The sequence below is a fragment of the Lissotriton vulgaris genome, chromosome 6 (genome assembly GCF_964263255.1).
Source record: "Lissotriton vulgaris chromosome 6, aLisVul1.2, whole genome shotgun sequence".
NCBI classification, from domain to species: domain Eukaryota; kingdom Metazoa; phylum Chordata; class Amphibia; order Caudata; family Salamandridae; genus Lissotriton; species Lissotriton vulgaris.
Window position 1 is genome coordinate 388,069,139 of NC_141694.1, and position 18,595 is coordinate 388,087,733.

At 44.7% G+C, this 18,595-nt stretch overlaps 1 protein-coding gene across 2 annotated transcripts in view; it reads left to right on the forward strand.

Moving 5' to 3' along the window:
* CLN8 (CLN8 transmembrane ER and ERGIC protein) overlaps window positions 1-17,850 on the forward strand; it is a 154,387-nt gene extending 136,537 nt beyond the window's left edge. For both annotated transcript variants that reach the window (XM_086926409.1, XM_086926410.1), the window contains exon 3: window positions 17,105-17,850. In XM_086926409.1, the coding sequence (XP_086782535.1) occupies window positions 17,105-17,428 (324 nt within the window). In that variant the 3' untranslated portion in view covers window positions 17,429-17,850. The remainder of the gene's footprint in view (window positions 1-17,104) is intronic.
* The last annotated feature ends 745 nt before the right edge of the window (window positions 17,851-18,595 follow it).

Genomic DNA, 18,595 nt, shown 5'->3' on the forward strand with positions numbered 1-18,595 from the left:
TCACCACCCTTGGGGGCATCTTGTTGTGTCTCAACCATTTTAATGGATAACACAACGCTACTGTTACAGTGTTCCGAGTCCTCGTCTTGAATATCCAGGATCTCTTCATCCCTAATACACCCTACTTTCTGCACAATCTTGTACACCCTTACGAAATTCCCCACTTTCTTGCACTTTAAACAAAGCAAGGCATCCTTTAAAATTTGCCAAGTGTGTTTCGACCAACACCTAAAACATGAATTTGAATTAAAGTTTGTTGAGGGTCTACCCTCTTTCTTGTTGTCTTTTGTATTCGGTTTGGATTTTACCACCATTGCATTCACTTGTCCAACCTTCACTAGGTCTTTGCCCCTATTCAATTCTGTTAAGGCCATCACTGACCATTCTGTCCCTCTTGCAATTTCCAACATCTCATGCAGATTAGGATTACGACAACACAGCAATTTTTCCTGGACCCGTTTGTTGTGACAATGAACTACAATCTGATCTCTGAAGTAATTATCTAAATTGTCATCAAATTCACACGTAGAAGCCAGGACTCTTAATTCCGCCCAAAATTATCTCCTGACTCATGTTGAGACTGTTTGCGAGTAAAGAATCTATGGCATTCTACGATTACAGTTGTGTCGTCCTTGAAATGGTTGTGTAACCTGTTAATGACTTCAGTATAACATCCTATTGTGCATCAGGTGGTTGAATAGCCATAGGTGTACCTAAACAATTGTACAACAAGTCTAGTTACATTTTTTGCCATCAATCACAATAGAACTATCATCATTTTTATACCATAGCTTCCGCTTAAATTTCTGTACCCATGGATTAGCAAGAAAGGGTGTGAGAATGTTGGCATTCTGCATGATTATGGCAAATTGTGACTGAAAAATATAATTACAGTGACTCTGACAGTGGTCAAAAAAGTCTGAGAACTAACAGTAGTAGCAACTTACGAATACTCGAAATAAAAATGTGACAAAGCCTGCGAAAATTGTTGGCAAAATATGAATAGAGTGTGGGAATCACTGCACCAATGAATCGCTACCACTGCATGAAGTAAAACGCTCAGAGTGAGCTGATCACTGAATCTGAAAATCTAGTTAGCAAAATATGTAGAGTGTCCCACGGTCACATCTGACTATTCCTTAGTGTTGGCACAAAAATTAACAACTGAAATTTTAGCTGGAAATGCAGAGCCTTAATCAAAATGACATGGGAAATTGTGGAACCTGAAGATTTGAGATATCCTCATCTTCTAGAGTTGACCAGTAGCATGATAAACACTGAAAGCTTAACGGGAGTCAGTGCAAATAGGGACATGAGTTGCAGCAGACAACCTGCATGCTTCCGTGAGAGGAACCAACTCTGCAAACTGCGTGCTGCAAGCTTGTTGGAGGGGGGCAGCTTCTATCACAACTGATTGTGAACACACCGCATAGCCAACAGAGAAGGCGCCATACTCATCTCGGTGATAACTGGGTACGAATGTTGTTTGAATTGTAATTAGACGCTTCTAAATTATTCCCAAAGGGAATTTAATTTTGACTGACAGTCTTCTTGGTGTCCAGTCCCTTTGGGACATAGGGGAGCCCCTCTCCTGTTTTTCTTGATCTAGAAAGGGGAGCTCAGAACCCTGGGAGAGATACCCTCAGATGGGATGGGGAGGCAGGAAGAGGGGGTGGCATAGTACCTGCAGGTTACAGCCTCCAGTATCACGAACTTGTGCAAGTTCATAGAAGTGTGTAGTAGTTGATACATTCGTGTGATTAAAGTACAGTCTTTCTTTCAAAGACAAGCACTGGGCTGGACTGCAAATTTATGGTTTCTGTTGGTTTATTGATGTGTGGTGAGCTAGAGCACCCCCACACTTCCTCCCGGAAATGCCTGTGACTACTCATCCCTGCAACTCCGAAAGTATGGAATGGATTGTACTTGTCCCAGTTTGCACAGCCATAGTAGGATGAGCCCTGGGCTATCCGAGGCAAACAACCTACACCGCCACGGTTGAGGACAAATAGTCCCTGTCTGCCTCATGGCATCCCAAACACGGTCTTACATTTCCCATTGGTATGTAGTAATAAGTCCAATGTAAGTGTGATAAAACTTGTATTCATGTTCTTCTACAGACTATCACCCATCATAACAGGTGCAGTTGTGACCTGATATCCCCCACAGTAGTCTGGCCATCTTGCACGTTACCATTGCTCATACCACGTAAGGGCAAATTGTTTTGTTTCTGATCTGTTTTCCACCCTCTTTTCCAATAACTGAACATTATTATTTTGCTGCTCGGAGTTCGCTGGAGTTTTTGATCACGTCGCGTTCATCTGCAAACCCACCTGTTCCCAACCTGTCTGTACTGTTCCGCCTCCAGCCATGGTTATCCAACTTGCACTGGTGCAGTTTGCAAGATAACCATATTCTGGCTTGTTCACCGGAGGCATAATTACCTAATTTCTCCACCATTCATAGCAACACCAGATGTCATTGCAAGATTGGAGACTTTATTTCAATTCTTACCAATCCATTGAGTAGCTTCCTTTTCATACTGGAATGCTAACTGCCATATAAAACTCAAAGCTGTGCTCAGCTAATTTGCGTTCTGCAGTCCTAAAGCAGATTGTTTTGCTCTCTACTCTCTTGACAAGCTCTGCTTTGTATTCAGATGTATTAATGGTGATAATTAATGAACTGGTCCCTGAAAATCTTAAAATGACTAGGATTAATGGTGCATATTGTGACGAGGCTAAATGCTGTGATTGTCCGACAGTTATTTGCTATTACTTGAGACTCTGGCTTCACTGGCTGTCGCATATAATGCGAGTAATCCGATTTTTCTAGTAAAGTTACAAGCACAATGATCAATTTCTTTTTTCTTTATTTTCCTCAATTCTTCAATTACTAAACTACACACGTAGGCAGATGAGATTGGACATTTTACTTTGAGCATAAAAGTGATGCTGTTGGTCGTCCTTAATCTTATGGCCCTTCATTTAACTTTATTGTTGGACTTGGGCCTTTTTCGCATGTTCACCCCTAGACTTTTTGCCTTTCGCCTCTTGAATAGTGATAGTGATTTTAGGCCTCTGCGCACTTTAGCACTGTGGCCCAGTGTAAAGTGCGTGTGCACTCTGAGTGCGTGTGGTGAGAGTGGCCTGCCCTCCCATAGGGATGCATGGGGGATATATGTGTCCATAGTAGTTCCTGATATGTGGGGAGTGCAGGGGCAAGTTTGGTATGTGCGAACTTGTGAGAATAAATGCTTCGCAATGCTGTGCGCAGATTTATTGTGTCTAGTGTAGAAAAGCCACTTTTAGAAGTTGCCATTTCTGTGTGCTGTGAGATGTGAATTGCCTGTCTGGCTTGTGGGTGACAGGGGCTGGCTGGTGTGCTTTTCTCCACGAGCCAGGGTGAGTCTGCCGGGGGTGAATAGGGAGATCTGCAAGTAGATGGGAGGGATGAGTTGCACCTGGGACCTGATAGGGCTGTGCCTTCTCTCCACAATGCTGACTCCACCCCCTGTGGTGCGTCTGATGTCCCTGACCTGTCATGTGAATAGGGGAGAGGAGCTGAGCAAAACAAAGTGCTCCTGAACCAGTTGTATCTGGTTCTCCCCTTGCCTGTACCTTTGTGAACAAAGGATTTAGCTGTATAAGAAGGGGCTGTGACCCCATGTAAAATGTTCTTGTTTGCAACTTGAATCTACAAGGGGTGTGCTGCTGCAGGGGCTCAGGGGAAGGCTTGCCTCCCTGGGCTCTGCCCTGCCCCTGAATGCCTGGAGGACGTCTTGGGACCCTTCTGCTTTGCTTGAATTATTGGAACCCTTTTACATCCAGCTCCCATGACCTTTGGCAGTATGGGAGCGCTGTATCCTAATTTGCCCCTTTAGGAGGGAACCCCCACCTTGGGGATTCCCCTGTGATGCCGGCCTTGCGGGTGCCCACCCCCACTTATTTATATATTTCCCGTGGGTGCCCACCCCACATGGACTTTTATCTTTATATTTTAACTAGCAGGAGCCCACCCTGCTTTATCGGCCGATTTGGAGGGAGCCTACCCCTCATTTGCGCTCTTTGAACATATACTTAAAGCTAGTGCCCACTCCGCATGCTACTCTTATTTCTTGCCCTCGAGGGAGCCTACCCCTCGTCGTGCCACTGCTGCCCAGCCGCGGCCACCTGGAAGTCAGGCAAGCTTGCCTGCGACATGGGTGGGGCCTGCGGCTGGGCCTGAGGAAGCCAGAAACAGCGCGAGAGGAGGCACAGGAAGGATGCCAGCGCGACGAGGGGCTCCCGTGGTTGTAACACGATCTCTGCATGCAGCTCCCAGCCGTACCGCTGCGAGAAGGAGCCAGAATGACCGGAGGAGCCTTCCCCCCCCTCCCCCTCCCCGTGATGGCTGGGTGGGACACATAGCCAGTGCTTCTCTTCAGGACAGCCCCGCTCGACAGAGGGCTGCCCCAACAGTTGTCCCATGCGGAGTCCCGGTGAGTGAGGCTCCATGTTGTTGGTGCCTTCGAGGCACAGTGCTCCTCCGCATCCTTGCCTGAGCGGCCTCAGCTAGCAGCGGGCCGCTCCCACGAGGCTCCCTAATTGCGAGGGGACAGTGATGGCTACCGAGTCAGCGGGCCAATTCCCGAGTGGGGGGCCTGATTATTTTCCTGTCCTTGATTCCCGCGGGCACCTTTATTTAAAGCACTAGTGTTTAGGGGCATTATTCCCTTTTCAGAGCCTGTGTGGCTCCAACATTGTGGCCCCGGGATTCCCCCGAGCCTAGAGGGCTCCAAACATTTAGCGATAACTCTTTGCCCAGGCCCAGAGGAGCCCCTGCTTTATTAGTGGCCATAATTCTTCTCAGAGCCCCGTGGCTCCAACGTGTGGCGCATTTGTTCCCAAGGGCCAGTGAGAGCCCATGCCGCACTTTTACTTCACAGCTGCCCAGCAAGTATTGGGCAGCTGCACCGTTTAGGCCCTTCCTTTTAGGGGACATGCTTCTAAATCTAGGAGTGAGACGCACTCCTTCACCCCTACCTTGGCCTGCACAGCTGCGCAGCACTTAGTGCCAGCTGCAACGTTTAGGCTCTTCATTGAGGACTCCCAGCTGCCCAGCAAGTTGTGGGCAGCTGCCACGTTTAGGTTTGCGGCAAGTGCGCCCCAGTGACTGTCGCTGCCTTGGCAGCGTGCCCTGACTTCGGACAGAGGGCATTTGAGCCACTTAGAAATGGCCAGTTGGCCCAGGGGGCTATTAGGTTAGTAGGGCGCAGGGCCCTAATGCTTTTTATAGGTGCTAGGAAATGTAATGTTTGTAGTATGTTTTATGCACCTTGATTTATGCTCATAGATGTGCTTTTATGCTTATTAGGTTTTACCTACTGTCTTATGTTTTATGTGATTCTACTGTGGTCTAGGTTTGATTTATTCCCTACTGCAGGTTATGTTATTAAACTTATTTCCTAATGCAAGTTATGTTTAGGAGATTATGGTCTACTCTATTTAGACTTATGAAGTTGGTGCAGAATGGAGTTCTCGCCTTATGTGATACTGTACCTGTCATGATTTATGTTACAGGTTGACGCGAAGTATAGTGTTTGCCAATGATTACTGGCTGTGTTCTAAGTTCATATATGTTCTTACTTTTACTATTTCTTTACCAAGTGCTAATTCTAACAGTGGCCCACGTCGCCCTGTCATGTGTAAATAATACCCTGTCAATATTGCCCGTGCCAGTTGGCATAATGCATATTGTGTGATTACTACCTGATGTGTTTTAATATGATACAAATGCTATTTTTATATATAACCTTGTGTGGAGTTCATTTTGTAGTGTGCCTAGTGTGTTGTTACTGTGTGTGTTGTGCAAATGCTTTACACATTGCCACAGAGATAAGCCTAGCTGCTATTGCCAAGCTACCAAGAGGGTAAGCAGGGGTTATCTTTGGCGTGTAACTCCGTTTCCCTGACTAGAGTGGTGGTCTCTGCCTGGCTTTGGCGCAAGCTTCAGCGAACCAGACATCCCCATTTCTAACATCTATGAATTACCCTTAACCTACTTAATTATAGTAAAACCCTTCATGTGAATCAACTATGTCACCCAATTATCCCAAACTTCAGATTACTGGGGAGATGCTTTTGGGGAGGCCTGTTAACTGTCTCATTCTCAGGTCCCCCAAAACAACACTGTGTCCCCACCCCTGTTTTGTAACAAGTGCAAGATTGAGGACAGCTGAATTTGGAGACAACTATACCACTTCTCACTGCAGCTCAGACAGAATCCATAAGGTCTTCTCAGACCACAGGCCTCAAGCCCTTCTTGTCTTTTTTTGTGAAGGACTTGTTGTCATTCACAAATTGCTTCCCAACATGAACATTAATAAATCCCAAATTCTCTTAACTAGAAGAAATGACTGGTTCTCTGTCTCTCAATTGTTAAGTTGACATTAGAATTAATTCAGTTAAAGAGATGTTGGAGGAAATGATATTCAGAGGAATCAAACGATGCCTACGGTAATGCTGCTGTTAACAAGGCCCAGTTTACAATGCATATTCTGAGCATATTAGCAGTGCCCTGACTTGTTCCAAGGACATTTTCTACAACCTTCAGGATGTGTCAATCAACAGTAGACTCCTACAGAGCAGCTTTGTGGGTTCTTTGCAATTGCCAAATTCCATGCAAAAAATACATGCCATTTATTTTCTCATCCTCACAATGGTAATCTTGACTGCAATAAGGACATGCCCCTTTTTTCAGTTTGAGAGAAATACTGAGTCTAAGTTTTGGCGACCCTCTTGAAAAGTCGTCCTTTAGACTCTTCAAACTAAATTTGCACCCAGGAGACATGAAGAGACGGACGTGACCTAGAGTGAATACTTTTGCTTGAATGCAAGTAGTTCCCTGGCATCTAAAAACGTTCTAGAATTTGGAAGTCTGCGATAGTAAAGCTGCTTCTCAGGAAGCCCTCTTTGAGTGTCAAGGATTGAAGTCATGTCTGGCACATCTCCCTTCTATTTTATCTAGGCAAAATACTTAAAAAACAGCATGTAATCACTAGCAACAATTCCTACCAGAGAAAGACATTCCTATATCTTTCCTGACTGTTTTTTTTACCATGAAATGGCAATAGACTGGTGGTGAATGTTCTGTGTAGGCTAGTAGAACAAATCAAACATTCACCCCAGTCACAGAGCAAGGTTAAATCTATTGTTTTTTTACTCACCACGCCAACCCACTTTGGACCCAGCCATATACAGATCACTATTGATCCAGCTCCCCAAAGGAACAGTTCAGCCCAAACTGCCAGGCCAGATCCTCCATGGACCAGAAACAAGCATCCTGGGACCAATTTCGGGGTATCACCCCTCATCAGCCAGACCTACTTTAATCCAGTGACACAGTGAGCATGGGAACCACATCTGGGCAGACCCTTACCACTTAGGGTGACAAAGGCAAAAAGAGCAAATGATGGACGGAATATTGAACAAATCAAACCTTCACTCCCAGTCACAGTTCTGGGTTTAATCCATAGGTTTTTTGCTCACCACGCCACCCTAGTTTGGACAGAGCTATATGCAAATCAGTCTTGACCCTGCTCTAAATGCAAACAGTCTAGCCCAAACTGTTACCAGTATCTACACCATCTTGACTGATTCACTGACCGAAGCAGGATTTTAGGCCAAGTGATTTGAATGGCTTAATTCCGTCCTTACCAGCAGCAAGCTGTGGCTTTTCCACTATTTACATTAGAGAACAAGAAGTTTAAGTATGTGTTAGAGTTGGGGGTCACTAGTTGGCAGTGTTGCACACCCTGTCCAAGTAGGGACCCTTACTTCTAGTCATGATGAGTAAAGTACACACCTAAGTTTGCCTGTGCTCACCCTCTGGTAGCTTGGCTTAGAGCAGACAGGCTAAACTACAGAGGCAATGTGTAAAGCATTTGAACATAACCCCCAGTAGCATAGTAAAAACACCACAAATGGACACCACATGTATCTAAACCAACAAGACCAAAATGACAAAACTCCAACATGCACAATTCAAAATATGATTTATAAAAGATAGAAAGCTGTTCTGTCCATAGGACACTATGGATGCATGAATTTTGCACAAAGTACCTTCAAAATACCAGACGAAAACAGGTGCAGGGAAGGTGATTTGTCGGTTCCTTGCTCCATGGCAGGTGATGTGTTGGCTCCTTACTGAAGAGGCGGTGATACATCGGTTTCTTACTGCGAGGAGATGTGATGCGTCAGTTTCTTACTGACAGCTCAGCGTTGTTTTGGATTTGACGCTCAGGTGTGATGCGTGAGAAAATTGTCAATGTCACGGCAATCCAGGCACTGCATTAATTTTTGTAGCCACTGACATGCAATGCGTCAACTCTTGTAGCCACACAGCAGGCATACAGCGGAGTTGGTGCGGTGATCTCGGAGATCAGTGCACTGGACTCGTCGTAGATTTATTTGGCCACACAGGGCTGTGCGTCGGAATTTTCTCCTGTATAGCAGTTTAGCCACAAGAAGAGTGAAGCGTCAGTTTTGTTGTTTCTATAGTTCTTCACAGCTTTCTGTAGCAGGAACAACCTCCAGGGGCCCAGAACTGAAATAGGCACCCCCAGACATGTCTGAACTCCCAGCAATCGAGTTCAAGATGGCTGTAGGTGAAAGCTTTGTGTCCCTGAGACTCCAAAATACGAGACAAGCACACACAGGCCCTTGGAGATTCTCCTCAAGCAGGTTTCAGGCTTAGAGGAGCTTATGTGCTTCCGAGAATTGTCAGCAACAATGGAGGAGGGATGGAGGCAACCACGAGGAGGTAAGTGTTCTTTTTCTTTTTTTTTATTGTTCTGTTCCCCCTGTTTCATGCCAGCTGCCACTGGGTATTTTACCACCAAGACATGTAAAGCACACTAGCACATGGCCTACTTTAGGGGTGCCTGATATGTAATTGAAGGGAAGAGTTAGGCCTGGCAAGTGAGTGCACTTGCCAGGTTGTCATGGCAGTTTAAAAACTGCACGCGCGGGGTGTGACTTGCCGCTGACCGAAGATGGTCACTACCTGAAGCGGCTCCGAGCCTTGACCTCCCAATCCCCCTCGTAATCCATAGTTAATCAGGCCCAAACCTGTGGCAGACGACAGCCGATGGCTGCGTGGAGCAAGTTTAGCGGAGGAAAGCGATGAACGTCGGTTTCTCTTGAGTCCGGCTGGGCTAGGGGAGTGCCGCACAGCCTACCACGCAAAGCCATGACCTCGAGTTAGGAGACTCGCCGGACGTTGGCAGCTGCACATGGTGGGGGGAGCCACAAAACCGTGGCGGCGCCCCAGGTGGATCCACAGTGGGAGAGAACAGCGGAGCAAAAACTGGAAGGGCCCCCGTGTACAAGAGAGGCAGAAACCGCCGCAACAGTAAACTTGCAGGCTGGGAGTGACCCCGAGCAGATAGAGGACAAGGAGCGGCCTTGGGTGATCCAGCGAAATAAAAGTGTCAAGCCCAGTGAGCAGATTTTGAATACTCCGGGGTGAGGGGGCCAGCTAATGCTCAAGTGTGAGGAGGGGCTAGGACTAATCCCTGCTGGTCCAGAGTGGTCCGAGAAGAAGCCCCCCTGGTGGTGGCATAGCTCTATTGGGGCACGGACAATTTGCAGTGACCCAGTTGGGGAAAGATTGAGCAGTGAACAGCCAACTGTCCGCCATTTTGGTGGCAGAGGAATAAAAGGAGTTCAAAAGGGACAACCTAACCGGTCGAAGTAAGTACTTAGTCAACCCTTGACTGGGGGCAGCGGTTCCCTCAGTAGCCGGAATGCGCTGACAGCTCCATCCAATAGTAGTCGCACAGGGGGTGAAAATATGAAGGCCTCACATAAAAAAAACTGGACAAGTTCACACTTCAAGGGAACTTGAAGGCAAGGGAGAGCCCTCAGGAACGCCTCCCCTCGGACTCGGGGGTGGGGGGGGGCGGCGAACGGATATTCCCTTTCTCTCAACGATGTAATGGCTGCGATACAAAGAGTAGAAACTGCTCCATTGGACTCATTCTCCTCCGAAGTATGGTTGATCCGAGCGGAGCTGCTTAACATGGGAGCGAGAGTAAAAGAGGTGGAAAGTACTACTAAATCACTAGTGCAGGACACCACAGCGCTTAAGGCCGAAATGAATGAAATCCAAAAACTCAATTCCACCCTGGAGGCGAGACTGGAAGATCAAGAAGGGAGATCGCAGCACAACAATGTCTGCATTCTCTTAATAATTCCTTGCTGAGCACTCCAAATTCCACAGTTAATATACAATATCAATCCAAGTCACAAGTAAATGTCCAGGTAGTCCAAATCAAGCAAATTGTATCTAAATCATGTCCATTTAGACAAAGAGTCACTCCAACTGAGACACCAAGAATCGTCGTTGATCACAGTGTAGATCCGATTTTATTATACACTTCTCCCAATCAATAAAGGGTTGCAGCATACCTGCTTACCTCCATTTATATTGTATGTCTGCTTGCTCGGAGTCCCAGAGCATGCAGAAAGGCAGACATCTGATTTATTTTTCGAAAATCTTATCCAGCAGCATCTCTTGCCAAGAGGGCTTTCCAATTTTTTCTGTGGACTGGGCCAATCGGGTACTGGGTGGACGCCCCAGGCCAGTGGCGCCACCCCGACCCATTATAGCATGTCTCTTTAACTATAAAGACTGAGACGCAATCCTTCAGACCACTCGCATAGCCCTGCCAGTGCTGCTCGATCAAATCCCCTTTTTTTGGGACCTTACCCTTAAAACCCAAGCGCTTTATGTCTGCAAAAAAGCACTTGGTGACAAGGGTGTGAAATGCTCCATGTTGTTCCCGGCACATCTCTGGGTGGAATCGGAAGGGAAAGCCTGTTTTTTTACCACCTGTGTGGAAGTGGCTTGATGGCTGGAGGACGGTGTAAGGCCCCGGGGCAAAGACTCAGCGTGGGAGATATAGGAGAATGTTGAAGGAAACGGAGGCTCAAGCAACAGAGAACATACAGTCAGGAGAGGAAACATGAATGGATTGAAGTGAGACCTATGGATAGCGGATTGGGTGGGGTGGTTGGGGGGAGTTGTACGAGAAGCAGGATTGGGGAGAGGCAACCTCCTCGTCCCAGACCTTTTGCTCACCTGCGAAGGGCAGCAGAACCACATATAGTCTTGGAGGCTTGTGGACTTATAAGGAGGTAAGATTCGTACGTTTGGGTCACATGGGGCGGTCCCTTGTGCAGGAGGAAATGTCACACCACTTGGGGAGAGGGGGAAGGGAGGGTATAGGCAGCGGGCAAGCTAACGTTCCCTAAGTCAGTTATGTTGGGTGGGGTCGACAGGCTCTCTGCTGCGATGGGGGGGGGGGGCAGGCAATTAGGGCTCTGGCAGGGTGGGGGGGGTCCAGAGGGGGATGGAGAAGGGGAATTCAAACTGTTATAGCATGTTGGCTATGGTTTTTCTTATATTTGACGGAACAAGCAGTGATAGTGGTTATACTTGATATAAGCTTATCAGGGGACTTGAGCGCCTTTGCAGGGGCTAGGGAGGGCAAAGCTCTGGTAGGGATAAAATCTCTAACCAAGAGGGTATCTCCGATCCTTATATACAAACATGAGGCATCTTCCACTGGAGGGCCCCACAGCATTAACAGTCAGTCTGGCACTCACTACTGGCTAAACTGGGGTGGAAAGACAAAATCACAAAAGCGACCCCTCTATGGATTCTAAGAAATTGGGCACAATAGGGTCGATAGTGGGGTTCCATAAGTTGGATTTAATTGGGATCTCGATAGTGGGTGACCTGCACACAGGGGTAGGCATGGAGTTGTTTGAACAACTGCAACAGTCGAATGAGCTGGCCTCCACCGAGTTCCTCCGGTACCTCCAAATTCGACACGCCATATGAGCGGTAGGTAGTTCCCCGGGATGACTTAATACCCGAGTCCTCGCCGTTGGAGTGTCCACTCCTCGAAGAGCATCTCACTTCCACGGCTATATTTCCGACGTATCGAAAACTTATTAATAACATGTCTGATATTGAGACTAACTTGAGAGAACGCTGGGGACAAGACATCGGGGACTTACAGGAAGACGACTAGCCATAAATCCTGGAATTCCTTAAAGAAGTGGCCATTCGGGTCCGTTTTAGACTGATCCAACTCAAAAATCCTTCATAGGGCATACATTTCCGGCAATCCATTACATAAAATGGGCGGGCTATAGAGGCTGTGGGGAGGAGGGCTTGTTCTTTCGTATTCTGTGGGAGTGTCAAAGAATCCACACCTACTGGGAAGCCACGGTTACTGTTATGACAGGGATAATGGGAATGGAATGAACCCCTGCCCCAAAATGGTGTTTACATAATGTGTGGGAAAACTTGGGGCTATCAGAACGGATCTGGATTACCCTGGGCCTGATAGTAGCAAAGCTTAATGTTGTCCACAGATGGGGATCGAGTGAACTGCTGACCCTAAGAGAATGGAAACGAGATATGGACTGGTGTGTGGTGGCAGAGAAAGCACTATATAATGGTTGGGGATGTCCCAAAAATGAGGGAAAATTTGGGTACAGAGCGTATCCCTGCACGCCCCTCCTTCGGGGAATTAGATTCACCCACCCTTAGTACAGTTGCCCCGGAATGAAAAACAGACACAGTAATGGTAATGTGGTCTAAGATGTCATGTGTTAACAAAAGGGGGAATCCTACTGGACGTTGTGAGAAGTGAAATGATCATGTACGCAAATAACTGTATTACTATGATACGTTATCTACCTGCTTGAACTTAATAAAAAAGATCTATGAAAAAAATAAATGCGCACACAGACACTGCAGTGGGAGGTCTGGGACACACTTGAAAGACTACTTGTGTGGGTGGCAAAATCAGTGCTGCGGGCCCACTGGTAGCATCTGATTTTTACAGGCCCTGGGCACTCACTGTGCAATTTACTAGGGTCTTGCCAATAAATCAAATATGCCAATCATGGATAACCAATCCTAATAGGAATTTACACAGAGAGAATATGCACTTTAGCACTGATCAGCAGTGGTAAAGTGCCCAGAGTCCTAAAGCCAACAAAAACAGGTCAGAAAGAAATAGGAGGAAGCAAGTGAAACATTTGGGGATAACCCTGCAACAAGGGCCAGGTCCAAGAGTATGGTCCAAGAGTATGGACCCATATAATATTGCTCACTTGCTTAACATCTATATTTAGCACCTGTCCAAATTAATTGATCCAATTGAGGCCCAGTTCTACATGTATGCAGATAACACCTAGAGGAATACCCACATGTCCTCTACTTTTGCTAATTGCTTTAATATCACCAAGTAGTGGATGTTGGTTAACTTTCCTAAGTTAAACCCCACCAACAGTGACTTGCTACTAGCCATCTCCAATACCAGCTGCTGCAATTTGCTGGTCAAGCGCAACAGACACTCCTCCATCTCCAGTAATGGTAGAGTGTAATCTGGGAATATTGATTGATTCTAATTTGACTCTGGATACCAAAATAGTGCAAGTACCAATGCATGGTTTCTTTACCTTCTTATGTCTTTTGTTTTAATTGATTCATAGTTTTGCAATCCTGTAATCAATGCCCTGATTTAATCTCGGTTTGTTTACAGAACTTTTGTGTATTTAGAGGCAGCGGAATGGACAATGCACTCTTCAATTTGTGCAAAATGCTAGTGCAAGGATGCTAACCAACCTTTCCAAGCATGAACACACCACCCCTGTGACGTGCTCATTACTCCGGCCATGCATTCATACCTATGTTTGCTGTAACGCTATGACAATGGTAACACGGTTATGTACTCAGTTTGTATGTGACTACCTATCAGATTCTGCAAGTATACTCCCTGCCACTAACCTTTCATACAGGTAATCAAACATGAAATGGTGACCTTTGGAAACTGAGGGCCAGATGTACGACCCTATTTTGCATGCGCAAAAGGGTTTGCTCATGCAAAATACAGAAGGGCCATGTACTAACCCTATTTAGCGAGTCACAATTTATTTGCGACTCACTAAATCGGATTAGCAAATCGCTATTCGGAAGGGGCGTCACGAGGGCGTCCCTTCCTAATAGCTAGTCTGAGCCCTATGTATGACTTTATGCAACCGCAAGTGCGGCCGGAAAACAGTCGCAGTTTACCAACCTTCTCAAAAGGTAAAGCACTACCTGCCTATAAAAAATTAAACAAAAACGTTTAATTTAAACATTTTTTAAATGCATCCCGTTTTCCTTTACGGAAACGGGCTGCATTAAAAAAACTGCTTTATTTAAAAGCAGTCCCAGTCAGAGGTCTGCTGAGCCCAGCAGGCCACCGTACCTGTATGGCCAGGCATTCCCAATGGGGTCACAATTTGCGAGTGCCTCATGAATATTCATGAGGCATGACATTTGTGACCCCATTGGGAATTGCAAACAGTGTCTGAGACACTGTTGTACATGGCAATTTGCGACTCACAAATTGCCACTCGCAATCGAGCCCAATTTGCGAGTCTGAAAGTGTCATGGTCGTACAACTGGCCCTGAACTTCGTGGTGGTCTGTTCATTCCAACAGCCAGTCCTTTCCGAATTGCCTGACTGATAGTGAGCCTACTATCTCTCGACTTCTATAAGTTTGTTTTTGTCTCAGGTTGTTATGTTCCTGACATTGCTAAGATCGTAACACGTTTGTGCTGTTTGGAAATAAAAATGAACATAAAACAATAGAGTTCAGGCTCCATATCAGTTCAGACCTGAGAGAGGCTGCTGAGTCTCACAACAAAAATGACCCCTTTATCATACTTAAAAAAAAGGTATAACAGTTTTTTGGACGAGGGCTGTTAGTGTCACCTGTCCTGCCGGTTATTGGAAGTACTGAATTATACGTGCTTCAGCTCTCATCAAAGAATTGCTAGTACTGTCACAGTACAGGTTTAGTATCCTTGTAGTGAAGTACTGCTGCAGTTTAATTAACTGGGTAGATGCGCTTGTAGAAAAAGCCAGTACTGTCCATTTAAAAGCAGATAAAATGTCTCATAGTGCTAGAGCTCATTCTCCGGGAACTGGCATGTGACCTAAAAAGTTTCAACCTCAGCCATTCATCATGCCTAGACTAATAAATTGAGTACCACGGATTGGCTAATACTTACACAGGTTCTATATACTGCGATTACAACCACAGTAGCAAGCAATTTGCAAGCTCATATTTTTTAACTAGTAAAGGTGGAACAACTTTAAGAAATCTGACCAACAGTGTGATAGGTGAGAGTGGCAATCTCCCAAAGCACCCTCTTGAGTAAATCAAACAGAGACAAACACAAATTTCTTTAACTGGTCTTGTATCAACTGTGGGTAGCATGAGATGAGCTCAAAACATAATGTCCATAAACTTTAAGATCGATGGCCTCAAAGAGTAAAAAGAATCAGTAAATTAGAAACTGGGGAAAATAGTTTTATATAATTTAGAAAAGTTAATAGAAACCAGGGTTATCCTATTGGGAGTTTTAAAAATGTTGCTGGTTTTTTTTTAAGTGAGAATGAGGGAAAAATGGGCAAAGTATTGAGAGCATAGGACTTGAACGTTTGACCTAGTGAACTAAATTAGGTTAGGAATTAGTCATTCATACCATGTTTGGAATTAATCAGCATTAAATTATGTATTTGCTGAGGCCTTCACAAGGATAAATACAGGGGTGATAAGGTTGCAGTGAAAAAGGCTGAAGAAGAACAAAAAAGCTCCAAGTGTAAGAAGATGTCCCTTGACTTCTTGTACTGAATACAAGGTTGTAAGATATGCTATGCTTCTCTAGATCATTTATTTTTTTGCAGAAAATAAATAATCACAAAAAGAAGGGTATTATTTTTTCCAAGGCTGCTTGACTTAATTTAGGAAGATGGACAAGTAAGCAATCATTGGGTTGCAGCTACCACCAGCCACGACCTTTTAGTTGTCATCGAGGGGCATACTTCCTCCAGACTGCCTAGTTTGGGAGATTAATGAAGGATCTCCCCACAGTTCCTGGGGAGTCTCAGATTTGCAATTTAAGGGGCCCCTCAAGAAAAGGTCACAAAAAATATGCTAAAAAGGGAAATGGCTGAAAGGCTGCACAAAGAGTCAAGGACATCCATCTTTAGGTGCTTATCTAGAAAGATTTTGACAGAGATCGGGCTGTTGTGGATCTTGAGGCTTTCATTCTTCCACAGACACATACAGTGTAATATCCAAATCTTGAGCAATTTGTTTTGAGGTAAAGGAGTACTTTAAATTTCTTCCTAACTCAAATATGGCAAAAATATGTTTCTGGCTAGAACCTTCTCTGTTTCTTGGTGCCTTACCTTTGTACATCGAAGGACAGGTTTCAGTCAGGTTGTTCAAAACAAGGCCCAACCTATTGGGCTTTGACACAGAATTTTACTTTACCCTGTCTTACATTAATAGCCCTACCATTTGGGGCTTATGTGCACAATAATATACATTTGAGCGGTGTTATTCAGCGTAGTCTCGGGTAAGAGATTGTGTATTTTCTTTGTCTATGGTTAAGAAACTACCTCTTACCAAACTAATTTCTGGTTTGGAAGTTTCATATAAGGTTAGACAGATCATTACATTTCCAAGTATGTGCCATCAGGGATATATTCAATTATTTGTGTTTCTTGTGGAGAAGTGAAAGGATGTGCTGAGATGTTAATCTAAAGCCTGTAGAATAAACCAATTTCTCTCCAGCAGGTGAATTTATCAAATTAACTGGATCCTTTTTCATAAATGTTACACAGGTGTGTGGAAGTTGTGCTTCTTTGAACTGCTTAACGTCTATTCTTCAAGGCAAAAAAACAACAAAAAAATCTTTATTGGCTTCTTCAGAGTGAAAGGTCTCTATTGTTTTGGCTAACAGTGTTGAGTTGCAGCAGAACCATTGAAGAACTATCTGTGGTAACATGTGGTTAGAATGGAATGGTCCGATGCAGAAAGAGATTGTTTGAAAAAGAAAGCCTTGGGCACTGGGTGTCTTATTTTTAGTGCTGACCGAAAATAATCTGTGCTGACTTGCTAGTGCTTTAATGGCTGTGGTGTAAAAGAATGTAGGTGGCTGGTGTTTTGTCACACTAATGTAATTTATTTCTCCTTTTCAGGTTGGGTGGTCGCAGTCTTTGATCTGGAAAGCAAACCAGTGGATAATGATTCACATGTTTCATTGCCGTATGATCCTGACTTACCACTTGTGGTGGCTGTGCTTTTGTAATTGGGAACAACTTATCCATCATATCCCAATTTCCTACTTATTGGTATTCCTCTTTGGTCTGAGCCTTCTTACTTTCGTATTAAATCCATATTGGACACACAAAAAAACTCTGCAGCTCTTAACGCCTGTTGACTGGAACTTTGAAAGATCATCTGACCACGACAACAATTCGGTAAAAGAAAATAATGAAGGTATTAAAAAGAAGACCTCATAGAGCCAATCTTTCTACAATATCTATTTTCCCTGCCTTAAATTTAGAAGATCGCTGTGGTCAGATGGCTTACTGCTGCTATGCAACAGAAATAATTGAAGCTGAAACACAACAAACCTACTGCAGAGTTAAATACGTCTTTGAAGGTCTTGAATGCACTCTCTTGAACACCAGAATGCATTTACAATATAACATTAGCATACATACCCAATTTATAAGAGCACAATATTTTGTTACCTCAGTATACTATCACAGTTTTTGGAATCGCTCTAATTCTTCTAACATACTTTGATGGAATGGAACTGGCCTATCAAAGCAAAGGTCATTGCATACTCTATAATCTTAAAAGTGGATATACACTATCGCTCACCAGAACTCATTTGACTAACAGTGCGCATTTAGTAAAAGTACCCAGTTTATGCGAACCCAGTGTTTTATGGTCTTTAGATGTATAGTTGTTGTTTCAATTTCTCTAGTTCTGCTCACATACCTCTTACCTATTACCTCATTTTAACGAGATGTGACTAAAGGTCTTGTGTATCAAAGAGTTTTACCAATTCTGTGTCTATGGGAGAATGTTAGTACACTGGGGCTTAAATGTTCTCAATCATCTCCCTCCATGCATCACTTGCTTTTGTGCCAAATCTCTGACTATTACAGGTGCAGAATAAAACTACTTACAAGGTGTAGCAGTTTAGCAGTCCCTGACTTCTAGAACCCATGCCACTCTTTCTGTACTACTTTTAGAGCCATGGTCTAATAGACATTCTGTGTTGGAGCTTTTTAGATATCTGGAGAAAGGGAGCTGTCAAGCTAAAAAAGTTGTAGTCAAGTTACTCACATTGTGCACAATGATGGGTGTGCTTTAGAGTTCCATTAACATTTGACTGAAACTGTGGAAAAAAGTGCCACATTCAGAAGCTAAAGTTTATGACTTCCTTCAGGGGCAGTGTTAGTAGACTGTTTGCTGAGATCACAAGACTCAACCAACAACGATTTTTACAACAAATGTTTTCCCCAGTATTAGAACTGATGCATGTCTCCTTTCCTTAAGAGTGACAGAAATCTAATGTGATTCGGTTAGCTGGTCAGGTTTCTGTTTTTGCCCTTCTTATATCTTGTGTAGCGGTATTCATGGAATGCCCAGCGGATCACTTGCAGCTCATCAGA